We start from the raw sequence: 17,412 nt of genomic DNA, 5'->3' as shown, positions 1-17,412 counted from the left end.
CCATCCACTATACTTCCTATCCAGTATACTGGTTTCATCATTGCTCTCAAGTCATCCCGCCCCCCTTTCTCTCTCTCACCAGCACTCCTCTCTCTCTCTCTCTCTCTCTCACTCACTCAGCTGCTCTCCCTCCCCTCCCCTCTCCCTTCTTCCCGTGGATGGTGTAGCTCTCTCTCTCTTTCTCTCTCTCCCTCGCAGTCTGGTGGAGCCGCACACAAGGATTAGAGGGTTGCTGTGAGTGTCTGCTCAAAGAGAAGAAGCCAGAAGACAGAAAGAGATAAAAAAAAAAGATTCTCCAGAAAAGGATAGCCTTACTATTGTGGATAAGTGATCTGATTTACCTTTACACAGGCTCTTCCTCTCATCTCACGCCAAGCTGAAGCCCTGCTGAGCCTCACCTGGGGGAGAGCAGATAAGAAAAGGGACTATATAGCCTGGACCACCACACAGGGAGCCATGTGAGTGGCACCCCTCCACCCACTTCACACTACAGAGGTGCCCCCACAGTCTGCTCTCAAAGCTGGGGAAACACAACCAGGATTTTGTTCCCCTCCCTGGAGCCTCCACTTTCAGGGCTTGCGTGGAGGGACTGTCCAGGCTCGGCGTACCCCAGCGGGAGACACTCATCTCTAGGCACTGGTTGGGGTGTGAGTGCCCCCTGGTCTGGAGGCCAGCCAGCAGCACTCCAGCACCATGGATTACCTGTTTGGGATTTTAGTGCTGCTGTGTGGGGCGGTGCAGCCGGGAAGAGGTGATGAGCCCAAGCACAACGTACCCAGGCTAAAGCTGTCATACAAGGGTAAGCCCATTCTCTGTTCTCCCCTGACTCCAGGATATGGGACCGCGGTGGTTGCTGGTGCTTTTAACGTAGCTTGTCTAGTTTATTTTTCTTGCCCGTGGGTGCTCTTTCATGCTTTTCCTTTCATCCATTCTTTCTTATGTTGAATATCCCTTTTTTCTCTTCTATTTCTGTGAATCTATTTCTGCCTCTGTATCCCTCTCATTCACGTTCTCCCTCTTGGTCTGTTCATAGCATCAAACTCTCTGCTTAACCTTCTGTATTGCTCTCTCCCATTAACTCACTCCTTCCTTTTCACTCGCTCTGCCTGTCTCTTAGAATTCACTATTCTTCTTACAAATAGTCAGATTGGTTCCATATGCTGAGGAAGGGCTCTTGCCTGGAGTTAAATGTATATATTGGCCCCTGTACCAATTTTCCTCTTGTGCTGTCCCCTTCTGCTAGTACTGTACAGTCCTGTTAAGTGCCCCGAACATGCAGTGGAGCCTCCGTTTTAATGGCTTCTGTCCCAAAAACTCTGCTTCGGTCATGACACAGAGCCTTTCTTTAAGGGGCCATGCAGGTTTCCCAAATTCTCATTTACTATATCCTAAATGGATCCAAAAGTTGTAGAGTTCTGTTTAAATGGAAAACTACACATGCATGTTGATTTAATGTGTGCATTAAATAATCCATGTGCAGTAGACTGTATTGGGAGGGAATGAGAGGGAGTTTCGCGTGCCTTTTTATATCGTGCACGTGTAAGTTTTTGACGTATACAGCAAACATGTTATTCTCTCTCCTTCTGTGTTATTTTGAGGGGAGACTGCGGAGCGCCGGTTCTTCCTCTCCTCCTCCCTCTCTCTCTCTCTCTCTCTCTCTCTCTCTCTCTCTCTCTCTCTCTCTCTCTCTCTCTCTCTCTCTCGTCTCCTCTCTCACACCCTACACTAAATCAGGCTCTTTGTAATAGCAGACTTTTCATCTCAGCTAGAAATAACTGGCAACATTTTTGGCATATTTTGGGAAGTTTTTTTGCTTTTTAATGTCAGTGAGGGAGGCCATTGTGGTTCTTTGTCCTAAAACATGACCGAAAGTATATGGCTTGGAGTGTGGTCTCTCGATTCTTTATTTTAGTCCCGTTTCTCTCATAAAACATGCCCTCTTAAAATTTATGAACGGGCTAATTTGCCGTTGTTTAGCATCATCCTGTTGTGTGTTTGACTGTCACAAAAAAGCTTTGGTTCCTCAGATAATTTCAATGTACGTTGAGGGAAAATTTCACTTATGAAGAGGGTGATGTTTGTCACTCTAATTCATTTTCTATCTTTAGCCGAGACGTTTGGTATAACTTATGTTTATAGGCCTGCTATGTGACACGCTTTATTCTTTAGATGGAGTGCAAGTTGTAATTTTGGTAACGTATATTTTCCCTTCATCACCCTTTTAACTTCTAAGTGTGTATGGCAAATGTCTGTGTTCTAAATCTTTTGTAACATTTAATAAGCTTTTTCAACGTGTCCTGAGGGCACTGTGGTTTGGTGGCATATCAAGATAAAGGATTTTAAAGGGTGATGACATGCATTTACCATGCGAACAAAATAAATCTGGAAAGAATCATAGTTGAACTTACCTGCTACAAGTAATCTTTTCCCCTGGGCTTCATTATGTCAGTTCACACAAAACAGAGCCTCTAGGCATGATGGGAAAATGTCATCCCTTCTTTACACAGCCATCTGTTTAAAGAATGTGAATATAGTTCCCTCCTGCCCCCTTTTGTGATCCTCTTCACTGTTCAGTCTGACAAGTGAACATGTTGCTGACAACAATACTAGACAAGAGATATGTCATCAAGCATCAAAGTCTGCATTGACTGACTGTACGAGTGATGGATGTGTATCGTCCAACCAATACAGCAGGTCTGCATGGAAAGAGTAGCCTGTCATGATGTGGATGTACTTTAGTGTATGGAAAATAATTTTTGCTAGAAGTACATCAAAGCCTTGTTGTTTATGTGTATGCGTGTGTGTGTGAATGTTCTTGCCACGTCTTGGTGTGAGGACTTGACACCCTCTCCTGTGATTGCCTCCTCTTAGACTGTAAGTGGTGTCTCGGTGTGCGAGTTTGTGTAGTGGTGTCTCGGGTGTGCGAGTTTGTGTGTGTTTTAGCAAGGCAAAAATGTGTCGGGTCTGGCATGCAGCCATATAATTAGACACCTGGTTTTGTGCGTGTGCCCGTGCACGTATGCATAAGCTCACAAATCGGTATCTTTTATTGTGCTGTTGAATCAGTGTTTCTGCAGTTATGTGCGATTGCAAACTGCTGTTGGTTTCTGCTGCTGTGTGTATTTCATTGTGTGAGTGAACATGGGATGTAAAGGCATCAGAGTGTATTGTGTGCCAATGTCTTTGTGTGTCACTGCTCGACAGTGTCTGCGCTTGTGTCTCGGGCCCACAGGTGTTTGATGGCTCTCTTGATGCCTGTCGGGGGGCGATTCTCGGTTAACACCCACACTGTGGCGGTTGGAGAGAGGAAGAGAGGGATGGAGGCATGGTGGGGGTGACAGTGGAGGGGAGGAGATTTGCTTTTAACGAAGGAAAAGCTGGCAGACATACACTAGACGACGCATAAGGAAGGGAGGCTGGTCGTTAAGTGAAGTGTCACTCATCCCATCTCCCTCCACGAAGGCGGCATAGTAATTAAGTCAAATAAACGACAAGGAGGAATCCTCCTGGGAAGGACAGTCAAATACACGCTGAGCAAAAGAGTATGCTGGGCCCTTGAGTGGGACGATCACACAAGCAGATAGTGAAAGAGAGACTGTGGCCCAGGAGTAGGACAGTCGCAAGAACAAGGTGGGCCTGTGATTTGGGGCAGTCAAATAAACACTCAGCATGCAAGCAGGGTCCCGTGAAATCATTCTCAAATGAGTGCTGATGACACGCCTCCAGCGACTGATAGTCTTCTGCTGGAAAGGACAGGCGAACAACTGCAGAGTGAGCAGTTTGAGAGAGTAGAATGTCTGAGAAATGGAGGCAGGTAGATAAAATTACCTCTCGTGGGACGGCTGGCGCAGCAAGTGCAGAGTAAATGATTTCCCAGTGGGGTCAGTTAGACATCTCTCCCAGCTAAAAGGATCTGGCTTCATGGGGACAGAACTATGATCACAAGAGTTAATGATTTTCTCTTCTCCTTGAGACTAGCTTTTCGGAACATACTGTAAGGAGAAGTAGACATAAGGTAAACTCAAGTCCAAGTTAAAATAATCTTGCTTAGCAAAGATATTACACATATTGTTATCTCTTCAGCAAAGGCTAACTTGTTCAAACAACTGATAGAAACCAATGTTGTAATATTTAACAGAAACAAATGCCAACCTGATTTCCTACTGAAAGTGAGTCATTATAACCTAGAATTGCCTAGCAAAGCGCAACAATCATGATCTAAAATAGTAGTGCTTTAATGTTGCACAGTCAAGATTATTAAGTGCTGCTGCTGCACTTCCACAATACAGCAACCATGTGAATTGCAAGGATAAAACAATGACATACTCCCTTGGATCAATGCATACCTGCACACAATCACATTCCTGAGCACAATTCATCTATAGCACCCTCTCATACTCTAAGTAGCCATCAGAAGGAACACTGACCCCTAAAGGTCGGTCGATGCACATACAGAACACAGTGAATACAAACAGTATGGGGGAAGATCCATGATACTGCAAAACCTGGCCCTATTGTGCTCCCTAAAAAGGAGCCAGCCAGCGGCACTTTAACACTTAAAAGGCAACGTCAAACAACCTGATAATTACCCTCGGCATGGGTAATTATGGAGCCTTCTGTATGACCTCCTAATGCCATCGCAGCCACCCCATGCTGGCTGGATGGGTGGAACTGAGAAGGAGAGAGCGAGACTGAGAAAGAGACAGGGAATCTGGAATTGGCTTACAACCCTTCAAAATAGACACTTGGTGTGGAACCGCACTCAACGCAGTCTGGACTCAGCCCCATAATACATCCCGTGTGTGTGTGTGTGTGTGTGTGTGTGTGTGTGTGTGTTTGTGGGCGTGTCTGCCTATAAAAATATGTACTGTTTGTGGGTTTTTGCATGTGTGTTGGTTTATTAGTGCATCTTAGTCTTTTCATTATTTTATATGTGAATGAGTCTCTCTCTTGCTCTCCATTTCTCTCTGTTGTATCTGTCCATTCTGCGGGTTTGGGCTGACAGAGCGGATGTAGATAATTATAAGGTGTTCTCCTTACGCGCCAACTTTGGAGATGTCTGCCCCTGTCTGCCTCTCTCTCTCTCTCTCTCTCTCTCTCTCTCTTTCTCTTTCTCATCGTTCTTTTCTTCCTACCCCCTCCTCCCTCTCTTGCGGCTCGGTCGCTTCTCAAGGAACCACAACACCGCAGACCCTAAGTACAATCTTCAAGTAGGCTGTGTGTGTGTGTGTGTGTGTGTGTGTGTGTGTGTGTGTGTGTGTGTTGTTTTTTTTTTGTTGCTGGTCTCCTTTTCCTGTCTCTTTGATTGCTTCCCAGTTGATACATATCTTTTGGCTATCCTTCTTTTCAACTCTCTTTAGACACACTCTCACACACACACACACACACACACACACACACACACACACACACACACACTGAACTACCCTCATCTTTGCTCCCACACAGCCACATTCCAATAGTATAAACAAATATTTTGCCTTAGCTTGCTTTTCAATTATGCCCCTATGTTACATCTGAATATATTACATTTCCTCACGCTGATTCACATACCTGACCACAAGTTGAAAGATGGTGTAATTAAGTGTATGTAAGTGTGTATTACTGTTGCCAGACAGATAATTGTGCAATGACACAATGCACTTGCAAAACAAAAAAAGCCATTCATCAAGTCACCGAAAACTCTGTCACTTGTTTTCATTGAAGTTTTACACTTGCATACTAATACAGAGAGAGTGTGATATTGTTCGTTGATGGGTTGTTTCTTTCTGTACCTAACGTATGGTATTGTATGTGATTAAAGCTAATAGAGGCAGGCTAAAGGAGCGATTAGAGTGTGTGCATTACCCATGTTGCAATATATGCTAGTATAATCATAATAATAATAATAATGAGTTTTATGACCTTTCGTTTGCATATGTGTATGTAGTTTGCTGTCCAAGTTGGTGTGTTTTGGAATGCTGTGCATTTCCCCAGTGTTCATAAAAGGTTCCATAATTACAGTACTATTTTCTTAGGAAACCTTTATTTAAACCGAAATGATTATCAAAAACAAACTGGATGTGTGCTCATATGCCACAATAGGATGTATTGTCAGTGTAGTGTGTGTTTGCTCAGAGATTAATGAGGAAATGTGTGTGTTCAGTGTACATTTTCGTCTGTGTGTACATAAGCACGCCGGAAAAATACCCTCCTCCTTTGCATCTGTGTTTGGGATGTAGGCTTGGGTTACAACATGGTGCAGATTGCTGAACCACGGGTATGAATGAGTCCCGCCACCTGCTAAGTCTCGTCAGTCAGATGGAGAAAGGGTGCACCATTCAATCTGAACAGAGTCGTGTTACAAATGAGGGGGACATCTCTGCAGAAAGACAGACTGAAGGACTGATAGACAACAGACGGACACAAAGATGAAGACAGGAGTGGCAGAGAAACAGAAATGTTAAATAAGTAGAGAAAGTAGAGTGTGTAATGACTTTTTGTACAGGATTGATGCTACTAAGGATGTGACCTGATTTATACTATTATATCCACTATTAGAGATTTTAATCTAACTTTACCAATCAAAATACCTCATCAAAATCTAAATTTGAAATCGATTTGAAATACTAGTGCCTTTAAATCTCAATGTGGAGTAATGATATTTTTCTTTCTCACCCTCAGATTTATTTGTTATAAATACCAGAAGCATCATGATACATAATTACCAACCTTGTAAAACATTAATCTTGACTTTATATAATTTAAGAATTTGGGATTCTGTCAATTATCATTTTCTAGTGCAAATGCATTTGATGAAATTGCAGACACTGGTTTCATTTATTGCACAAGACCTAATTTTGTCACACCTTAAATAATGGTGTGCAGAGCTAAAATGTGCATCTGTGCCTGTGGATTTGTGTTCGAGTGTCTCTCTCACATCGACGTGTTTGCTGTCACAGTTTTCCAGGGACACATTCAGATCTGTAGCCTTGCCTCATTAATTTCTAATAAAATGGCAGAGCTGACATTCAGCTACACGGTACAGCTGACAGGCTGCACTAACAGGCAGTGGCTCCAGACATGACCACGCTAACCACAGCCTGGTTCCTCTCAAAGTCCATCCATCAAACTGCCTCACAATAACACTATCTCCCTCTCTCTGCACAGCTTTGCAGAGGAGTGATATTGTGTGTATGTGTGTGTGTGTGTGTGTGTGTGTGTGTGTGTATCCACAGTTTTGCACGTTTGTTTATATTCAAACTAGTTTGTGTCGATAACCCTATTTACATACAGAAGCAAATGTGTATATTTGTAAGTGTGTATGTGTGTTTTTCCTTAAAAGTATTACGAACCAGAGAGGCTGAGCAGCCTGGTAATACAGTGAGCATTTAGTGGTGTGTGAGTGGGATTTCTGCGGTAGGCATTGCCAGGCCTCAAGCCGTCTGTGGTCACAGCACTGGTGGAAAACCACTCTCTGTGGTCCAGCCCTCCAACAACAGGAGGAGACACACACTAATGAAATGGTTCCATAATCAACTGCTTTTGTTATGTGTGTTTTTTTTATTTATTCTGCGCTTATGATTCTGCCTCATTATCCTCTATTTTGTTGTCTCTACTTATCATTCATTATTCACATGCTTTCTCTGCTTTTCTTCTCCTGTATACTGTGGTCTTATGATTAGTATCCCCCCTCACTTGCTTGTCTTTCTACCTCGATGTCGTGCGGTGACGTGGAAGTCTAGCATTTGGGTTAAGAGAGATGAATAGTGCTGTATGGTGAAATTCAACACATACTTAGACTACTCATATAGATTCTTGTGGTTTGGGATGTGGTCACGTTTTCCTTGTTAGTCCCTCTGATACATATCCTATGGTTTAACATACTCTGAGTCACATTCACGGGACAGAATATGGTATTAAAATGTCCCAGAAGACACAGTACTTGACAATGAATTATGGCTGAGAGTCATTTTGGTTGAAAAATAGAAAATTAACTTTCTATTTCAACTGAAACCATGTTTTGCAAAACTGGAATAAAAGAAAACACACTCATTCTTTCTGAAACGTAATATCACTATGGCTTCAACAGCAAACTTCTCACACATTTAGTGCGGCTGTAATGAATAATCAATCAACACACTTTGTTCATGCGCACATTCTCTGTTCCTTTGGATTAAAACACACACGCAAGCTCTTAATCGTAAAGTTCACGGCACTGTGTAAGGCAGCACATTCCCTGTCAGAGCTGTCACTCAGCTGCACCTGAATGAGAAATTCAACGGCCCAGGTTGTGTTAAACAGACGGGTCACCATGGAAACCAACCCACACCTGCTTCTGTGCTTAGAAAGAGAGAGAAAGGGAGGGAGCGAGCGAGTAAGAGCGGGGAGGTGAACTTTTGATGCTTGTGTGGATATCCTTGAGCTTAGGATAATATTTGAACACTTTGTTAAGCAAAGCTCTCAGCAAATTTCCATGGGGCGGCTGTCTCGTCTTTTTTTCTGACACCTGTGTTTTGTGGCCGAGGCCATCATGAATGCAGGAAAAACGTACACCGCACCACACACAGAGAAAAAAGGAAGAATTCAGAGGCAGGGTTGGGAAAGAAAGAGATTGAAATGCCAAACCAAACCACTGGAGATATTACAGTACTGTGTGTATTTGCTTTTCTAAAGCTAGCCTTGTATTTAAAAAATAAATGTGTAATTCTCTGCGCCAGTTCCTTTTGAGCTGCAATTTTCTTTTTTTTTCCCGTCTGTCAATTGAGTAAATCTTTAGTAATACACAGACACAGACTTACACACTCTCAGAAACCATAGAAACACGCCTTTTGGGTCTAAGTCGCGAACCTTTTGCCAACAGCAGAAGAATAAGAAAGCTGTGTCAACTAAGAGGAAATGAACAAGTAAAATGTGGCATTCGCATTGACATCACTTTTTTACTTTTCAAAAAAAAAAAACTCTCCTCTTGTTGAGCCTTCACTGTATATATGTACAAGAGATACACTTAACAGTGTTGCATTAGTTTAATGGAATATTACTCATCTGTTGAATCTCAGTCAAGTGTTTTTCTCCGTCAGGCTTTTATTTTTAATGTCACTCAAACACACACTCACAGCAGTGGCGCGTACACACATTCAGATAAACATAATTTAATGCCCTGTCGCCTTTCTTTCATGCAATTTCATTATTCCACTATTGCGTGGCATGTAGGCGTCTAAAGCTCCTGCCTGTTTGGAGAATGGGGGAGTGAAGAGTACTCCACAGACAATTGCACTTGAATTTTGAATGTAGCTCTCTTTTTTTCCTCCGGGGCTTTTTAAGACAAGAGCCAGGTTATTTTCCATAATGGAGTATGACAGAGGGACAAATGATAATTTATCTGAATGAATTTGCTAGTTTTTAGGGGTGTCCTTGAATATATAGCGTGTGTTTTTATGCATGGAGTGAATATGAAAATTAAGACATGTAACCTCAGTTTAGTACACACACACATATATATATATATACACACACACATCACTTTATATATATATATATATATATATATATATATATATATATATATATATATGATTAGCATATATAACATATGATAGAACTTCCATCTTTCAACCAGATGTTAACACTAAACTACAAATTGAGCCAAGGCAACGATTTCACCATATCTGCAATGCATGTGTCCACATGTTTGCATCTGTGTGTGCTTGCATGTGTTGCTGCATGTATGTCTGTGGCTTTTTTTTTTGTATAGGCCTCTGTACCTGGATGTGTGTACTTTAATGTGTAAAAGACAGAATGTGCGAGTGAAAAAGAGCAGACAGAGTATTGTGTGTAACAAGAGAAAGTGTGATGGAAGTGAACTGAACAGAGAGTGTGTAGCTATGTGTATGCGTGTTTGAAGTGAGTGTAATGCATGTGTACGCACGAGTACTTGTGTTTAAATGTCTCTGTGTATCTTATGGCCAGTGTAAGCAGACTGGTTGTGGTGAGGAGGGCGTGTGACATGTGTGTGCGCACATACATGAGAATAGGTGTCTTTTAATTTAATGTGTGTGTGTGTGTGTGTGTGTGTGTGTGTGTGTGTGTGTGTGTGTGTGTGTGTGTGTGTGTGTGTGTGTGTGTGTTGGGGGGTGCGGGGCCAGGGAGTGTGTTCGAGGTGGAAGCTGCTGAGTGCGCTCACTGTTGGACTAGTTCATGCTGCATAAGCAGAAATACTGATTGGATTACAACTTAGTCTGTGAAGTATGTGTGCATGTGTTTGTTCAGGGATAATTGATGCGGTGTAAACATTTAGGTCAATATTAATATATGCATGTCAGTTAAAGCGTTTAGTACTTGCATTTTAAAAGCAGAGTGCAGTGAATTCATGTTGAACCTGCTTTGCCTGTGTGTGTGTGTGTGTGTGTGTGTGTGTGTGTGTGTGTGTGTGTGTGTGTGTGTGTGTGTGTGTTATTCTATGCTTGTCTTTTGCTTGGTTACTGTATTTTGTATGAGCCGTGCTGTGCGCTCTGTATCTGCCCATGCTCCCATTTCCAAACGAGCGTGTCTGTGTTTAGGTTAGAGGTCCTTAGTTGCTTACGCCCAGTTCCTCCGATTCTCCAAACCACAGCAGATCCCAGCTCAGATAAAGCCTCTATGTGTATATTTGTGTGCGCAGGCCACCATGTCTTTGTCAGAGATCACCACGTGTTGAAATACGCAAGTGTGTTTTTTCTTCTTTAGTCCATCTGGGGGAAACCTTTCGTGACAGACCATTTTGCACCACATTCCTGGCTCCTGGGTTCAGCTCCAGCCTCTCACAGGTTGTTACATATCGAGCCAAGATGGCAGTGAAGTGGAGTTAAGAAAAGTCTCTCCTAAGGCTATTGTCATTATTTTCTCCCTTTTAATTTTTTTCTAATCTTTTATTAGCCTAAAACTATTTGTTTTTCCATTTCATTCCCATTTTTATGCCTACCTTGGCTTTCTGCCACATCCATTTTTTTTTTCCGTTACTTCATAGTTAAAACATAAGAGGACCTCCCCTGGCGTTCTTTCGACTGGAAATCACATTTCCTTACTACCCTCCTCTAAGTCATTTCCTGACCCTGCGATGTCATGTCCGATTGGTAAACTGAGAAAAAGGGGCTCTCTGATTGGCTACTACATGATAACGAAATGGCTCTGAGTCTGACGAAAAATCTCATCTTCAATATTTAATGTCTTGTCATCGTAATTTGGGTCTTGTAGCGGTGCCTTCCTGTGGTAGCAGACTTACGAGTGTGTATAAATGTGAATGCCAGGATGTTGGTGTGCATGGAAGGGCCAGTGTAGAAAAAAAGATACCTACACACACACACACACACACACACACATTGAAACCCACACACATACGCTCAACCCATCTGTGGTACACTACAAATTCCCACACAACCACACATCCACAGACCTCCATTCATGCCCACACCCACCCACTCCATTTCCTCAGCCCCAAACCGAAATCCAACTGACGCAGATGAGCTGCAACCATCTTTATTAGGTGACGACCGCTCCCTCTCACAGTCCTCATCCACCCCACTGGTACTCGACACACATACATGGTTGACACTCCACTTCCTCCATCTCCCTTTCCATCAATCCCTTCTTTTATGTAGACACAGATGTCCAAGATCGTACACACTGTGAGTAGGCGCAGATGGCTCCTATAGCAGCCTGTCAATCAGAGCTTTGTGGTGAGAGCAGGGAGATCACAATCCACCGGACTCTGTGTGTGTGTGTGTGTGTGTGTGTGTGTGTGTGTGTGTGTGTGTGTGTGTGCGTGCGTGCATGCATGCGTGTGTGCATGCGTGTTTATATATGTATGTATGTACAGTATATATATATATATATATATATATATATATATATATATATATATATATATATATATATATATATATATACACAGTACGTGTTTGTGTGTATATGTGTGCTGGTTTCTATATTGTGTGTCCGCGTGTGTCTATGTCTATGTTACATGGTGACACTGATGATGATGGATGATGTAGTATGATAGTGAGACTTATGTATTAGAAGAATGTACCTGTGGTGAAAATATAAAACACATGTTATGTATCCATTGGTCCAACCAGAGGCAGATGGTTAAGGGGTTAATTCAATTTCTGTTCATTTCATTGTAAACCAAATGTTACTGTTATTATAATAATAAATCAGAGAAACCTATGGCCTACTCTTGATTGTCAAACTGCAATTGTGCAAGCTGCTTTTCAATTAGCTAAAGATATTCCATTGTTTTGCTCTTAATTATAATTAAAGACAGATGTTTTTATAGACATTTGGTCAACTTGGGCTCTCCACAGTAGACATATGTAGTAATTACATGATGTGAAGGGAAAGAAAATGAACGAATAAAATGTCTTTATATACAGCAGTATGAATAGTTTAAATTGTAATAGCCTACATTAATATTGCTTAATCCATATCTTATTTTTACAATTACTTGATTATTCGCTTAGTCTACAAAATGTTTGGAATAGTGGAAAAGGCCTGTTACAATTTCCTAAACCTTAAGGTTTCCAAATAAATATATTATTTAAAATTGATAAATATATTCAATACATATTTTCAGTGCTATTAAACAAAGACACACAGCAAATTCTCACATTTAAGAAGCTGGAACTAAAGAATGTTAGGGGGTTAACTTGGTCTCAGGAAGGGAGGGTGGATATTTGTTAATGAAATATCAGAGTTGATGGAACTCATGTTTGGTGGTTAAAAGTTAACTGACTGTCAGAGGTCTGGCTGGACCTCGGCCCATACGTAAAATCTTGTGCTGGTTTCCCTTTAGCTTGTTGGTATATACTTAAAGACATAAACACTGTGCAGAAATCCATGTGTAGTCACACACTCTTCAATGTTGATTTACATAATAACCCATTTACAGCTACATGCCACACACACAACCACACATACTTACGCACAGTATCTCCCCATGGTTCTGACTCCATATGAATTATTTAACCAATCACATGGCTGAACAGTCTGAACTGTGTCTCTGATTGGGGCATGCTGTGTTCTCTTCAAATGTCTCACGCTATACCTGACTGACGTGTGTCTGTATGTAAGAGTGTGCAAAAGTGTGTGTGTGTGTGTGTGTGTGTGTGTGTGTGTGTGTGTGGAAAAGCAGTTAAGGAAACATGAACAAAATTTACTGATTTCATACAACAGCGCATTTTGATGGAGGACGCACTAATATTTTCAAATAACCCAGGTTTTATACACTTCATCCAGTATTGACTATTTTTCAATGCAGATACGTTAAAGCTTTGACACATGCCTATCATCATAGAGAGAGAAACAGTTTAGTGTTTGAGTGTGACTCATATATTTAGTATGAATAGTTGTGCTTTCATACAATATTTAATCTAAAAGTGTTTGCTGCAAATGTATTTTTTTTACACCATGTAGTCCACACTTTTAGTTTACTAACTTCCCTTTTTATGACTGAGTAAATGTGGGGTATGTTTCCTAAATTTCAAGCTGTTCGTTAATCAATATTTTAGTCTTTTGTTTGTCATTCCCAATACATGATCAACACCAACTCCTTCTCCTCTTTCTCTTCCAGAGATGTTAGAGACCAGTAACCTCGTCACCTTTAATGGCTTGGCCAACAGCTCGAGCTACGATGCTTTCCTATTGGATGAGGAGCGAGGGAGACTACTGGTCGGAGCCGAGGACCACATCTTCTCATTCGACCTCGTCAACATTAACAGAGACCACAAACAGGTCAAATTCATATGTACTCGTCTTTATTTTGGTTACAGTTTGGGTATATTTTATAGGTTTGTGTGAGAGTTGAATGCAGTTGTGTACTTTTTGTCCAGGTTGCACGTGTTATTTGAGCTCTTCTCTTCTCTTCTCTTCTCTTCTCTTCTCTTCTCTTCTCTTCTCTCCCTACTGCTCCCTCTGGAGTCCATTATACCACCTCTTTCTTCCTTTCCCTTCATCCCTCCCACTGTCTGTCTTGGTCCAGACATGGCTGTCCATAATTCCATTACTCCACCTGGACTAGGTTAACAGTCTTTTTATCAGATTCGGGCTGCTATCACTGACACACAAGACTGACACAGACTTGCCTGCAGGCCGCATAGAGCTGAGCAGGGGAATGAAAGTGCTGAAAAATACATAGTCAATGCAGAGAGGGAGAGTGTGTCTCCGAATACTTTTTGCCCTTGGCTCGGATGTGTATTTTTTCTTCTTTTTCGCTCTTTTGTTCTGATCTTTGCATCATTATCAGATAAAGGCCAAAAAGCAGTGATTAAGCAAATGTAATGTAATTACCCTGAAATGTGCAGTGCAGATTCCCAAGAGAGGGACACTCAGCTGATCTAGAGAGGAGATAAAGTCTAGGAACAGAATAAGGAATGTGTGTGTAGTGCATTTACATAATAATGCATGTGCATACATTTCCTTTGTCTTTCCACATCTGTGTGGCCACCAGCAAAACAAGTGGGCTCAATCACACCCAATTTCTGAGTATGTAATCATTCCCTTACACTTGTACACTCATATGCACTATGTGTGTTTATAATTCATGGGACACCAGGGGCCACAAATAGACTCGCATTGAGGACAGTACAAAGCCAGTATTTATTTCATATAACGAGTCCTATCTTTTCCAAAACAAAGAAGCAAAACCCTGCTTCCTCTTCGTATTTGAAGTAAAAATTATAACCATATGGGATTTGAACAGCAGAAAAGAGTTTCACTTTTTAAATGCCATAATTTGAACCAGAACTCATATTTAGACAAGTGTAAGGGGCAATACAGTATTCATACGTGTTCCTACATGCTCTATCTTATCCAATTTTCATAAACACAGCACATTTTTAACTCAGTTTGTTTCTCCTTATTTTGATTTACGGTATGAGTCACCTAAACCCATTACCTTCTCCACTTTCCATGCAGTCATTATACAGTTATAAATAAAGCCATCCCTTATTTATCATATGCACATGCAACACTCATGGTATGGCCAGGGATATAGAGTGAAATAAGCAAGTCACTGAATTAGGAATTGTCAAAATAAAGCCTGACAAATCCAAAGTCATTCTCCTGGAATTACACAAATCTGGATTTCCTCTGATTCACTGCATTGACTCACCTGTTTCATGAAACAACATGTAAATCTCTGCTCTCCAGCATAGTACGACTTTGTCTTTCTCTCATTTGTACAGATTGCGTGGCCTGCCACCCCCTCTAAGAGGGATGAATGCAAGTGGGCAGGGAAAGACCTCGGGGTAAGTCCAAATTCATGATGGCATCATCGTTTGAGCACTTCCCTACAATTTTTGCTTCTATTGTTACACAAATTATATGTCTGTCCTGCGTCCATGTAATTTTACAAATTTCTCTGGAATGCGTGTTTTTGTTGCAGCAATGCAGCATACTGTAGGAGAGGTACCAGCACCCGTACAAATACAAGACCACTGTAGAGAAAAGAAATTAGCTCACATAAAAGTGATAGTACATGTTCCATCTCACCTCTGGCACACTGTACTCTCTATAGGCCATACCCCACTGACTCCCACAACTAAACACACTGTGCGACAGATGTTCGGTCACAGTAAGGTGTACACAGTGTCCCAGTGGCACGAGGACAACAATGCGTTACCTCAGAGGTTATTTGCTGCTGTGACGTAAAGTTTAATGTCGGGAGTATGTTTATGTTTGCGCCTCAGAGTGTGCGTATGTGTGCATATTTATGTAGGAGTGTATTGTTTGAGTTCTCATTATCCTGCACGGAGTATTAGCTCACATGTTGCTGAACACATACTATACGATGGTGTTAGTGTGTGTGTTATCTCTGGGTTGCTGTTTGGTTAGGCCCTCTCTGTGTTGTATCTGATCTTAATTTCATGGCTGGATGAGTCTGGAGTGCAGCGGCTGCAGGGTTTTAGGATTATCCAGAATTATGTAGTCATTTTAAATCACAGAGGTTTTTACTGGGGTCTAACTCACCGCCAGCTCTTTTGGGTTTCTCGCATAAACACAAAGTCGCAACCACACAAGAAGCACTATACCTTTGCTCCCTCACACAGTGGAAAGTAAATATTTCTGGCAGCAAAAAAGCACACAAAACACAATGATGAGGTATTTGCATGCTGTGAAAATGTTTACCCTTGAAAATGAGGCGGTGAGAGCGGAGACGGAGTGCAACATGGAGAGGCCTTGATTAGGACATTACTAAAGCATTCAGAGCTCCCAAAGTGATGCATTTCTCCAAACCACATTTTACAGCCACAGAACAAATGTAACAGCTGCCTCCCTCCAAAATGCCTGATGGCTGTATCATTCTCCTTGGCAGGATGAGTGTGTAACGCGGCCCAGGTTGTTGCATTTGATTCAGCGAACAAAAGGTTCAGATGGAGTGTAGATTCACGATTTCCTAGAGCTGCCTGATGTCATTTCTGATTATTTTTCCAGCTATTACAGATATTAAAATAAAAATAAAAGTTATCCTACTTTTCCCATAAATGTAACCTATTCAATAAGAGACCTCAGCATAATCTCAAAATTCACTCAACTTATCCAAATACTGTATATACAAACCCACATACAAATCTGTCCACCCATTTCTCCCATGGAAAGTCATCATCGGTGCCCAGTCCAAAGAGAGTCATTAGTTTGATCCAATAATGACTCATTTATCCTCTGTGGGTGTTGTGGTTTTCCCATAATGACATGGTTTGTGATCAGGGAAACCATTTTTCACCTGGGGGGGGAAGACAGAGCCGCATGTGTGAGTGACATGCATAACTAATGTCTGTCAGTGTTTATGTGCAACCTACCTACCACATAGCTACAGGAATATGTCCATGTAACTCGAAGACAGCCATGTAAAATCATAAACATAGCTGACATTGGCAGCGATTATAGGAGTTGGTGAAATGCATATAATAAGGTTGTGAGAATGATGTGGACATTTTAACAGTTGAAAACACAGAGGGTAAAGTCATTAACTTACACATAGACACACAAACGTGCAGGGTTTGAGGTCAGGCACACAACATCAAGTTTAGTCTTCCTCTGTGAACTCAGCAATAGTCCTGTTACTGAAATGTGGAACATCGTTGGGACAGTGGGTTAATGATAAGTTTAAAGGTGTCATATGCGTCAATAAACTCCGGTCAGTTAGAAACTACCACCATGCTACAGTTTTGTATTACAACAAGTTAATACTCTGACATAAAATTAAAATCAGATTTTATATTAAAGAAATATTTTTTGGACATAACGACATTTTGGTAAATACGTATGCTTATATGAGATTCATACTAGAAGATCAACCATTCTCATGTCTGTATGTTCAATTTGAGGCTGGCAGCTGGTTAGCGAAGCTTAGCATAGAGTGGAAACAGGGGAAAACAGCTAGCCTGGCTCTGTCCAAAG

General features: G+C 41.5%; 1 protein-coding gene across 1 annotated transcript in view; it reads left to right on the top strand.

Moving 5' to 3' along the window:
* Positions 1-693: 693 nt before the first annotated feature.
* The window catches only part of sema3aa (sema domain, immunoglobulin domain (Ig), short basic domain, secreted, (semaphorin) 3Aa), a 31,589-nt gene continuing 14,870 nt past the window's right edge, over positions 694-17,412 (top strand). The window contains exons 1-3 of the mRNA XM_031313517.2: positions 694-799; positions 13,586-13,746; positions 15,198-15,260. Coding sequence (XP_031169377.1) covers positions 694-799; positions 13,586-13,746; positions 15,198-15,260 — 330 coding nt within the window. The remainder of the gene's footprint in view (positions 800-13,585; positions 13,747-15,197; positions 15,261-17,412) is intronic.

The sequence above is a fragment of the Sander lucioperca genome, chromosome 20 (assembly GCF_008315115.2).
Source record: "Sander lucioperca isolate FBNREF2018 chromosome 20, SLUC_FBN_1.2, whole genome shotgun sequence".
In the NCBI taxonomy this organism is placed as follows: Eukaryota; Metazoa; Chordata; class Actinopteri; order Perciformes; family Percidae; genus Sander; species Sander lucioperca.
This window is presented reverse-complemented; position numbering and strand designations above follow the sequence as displayed.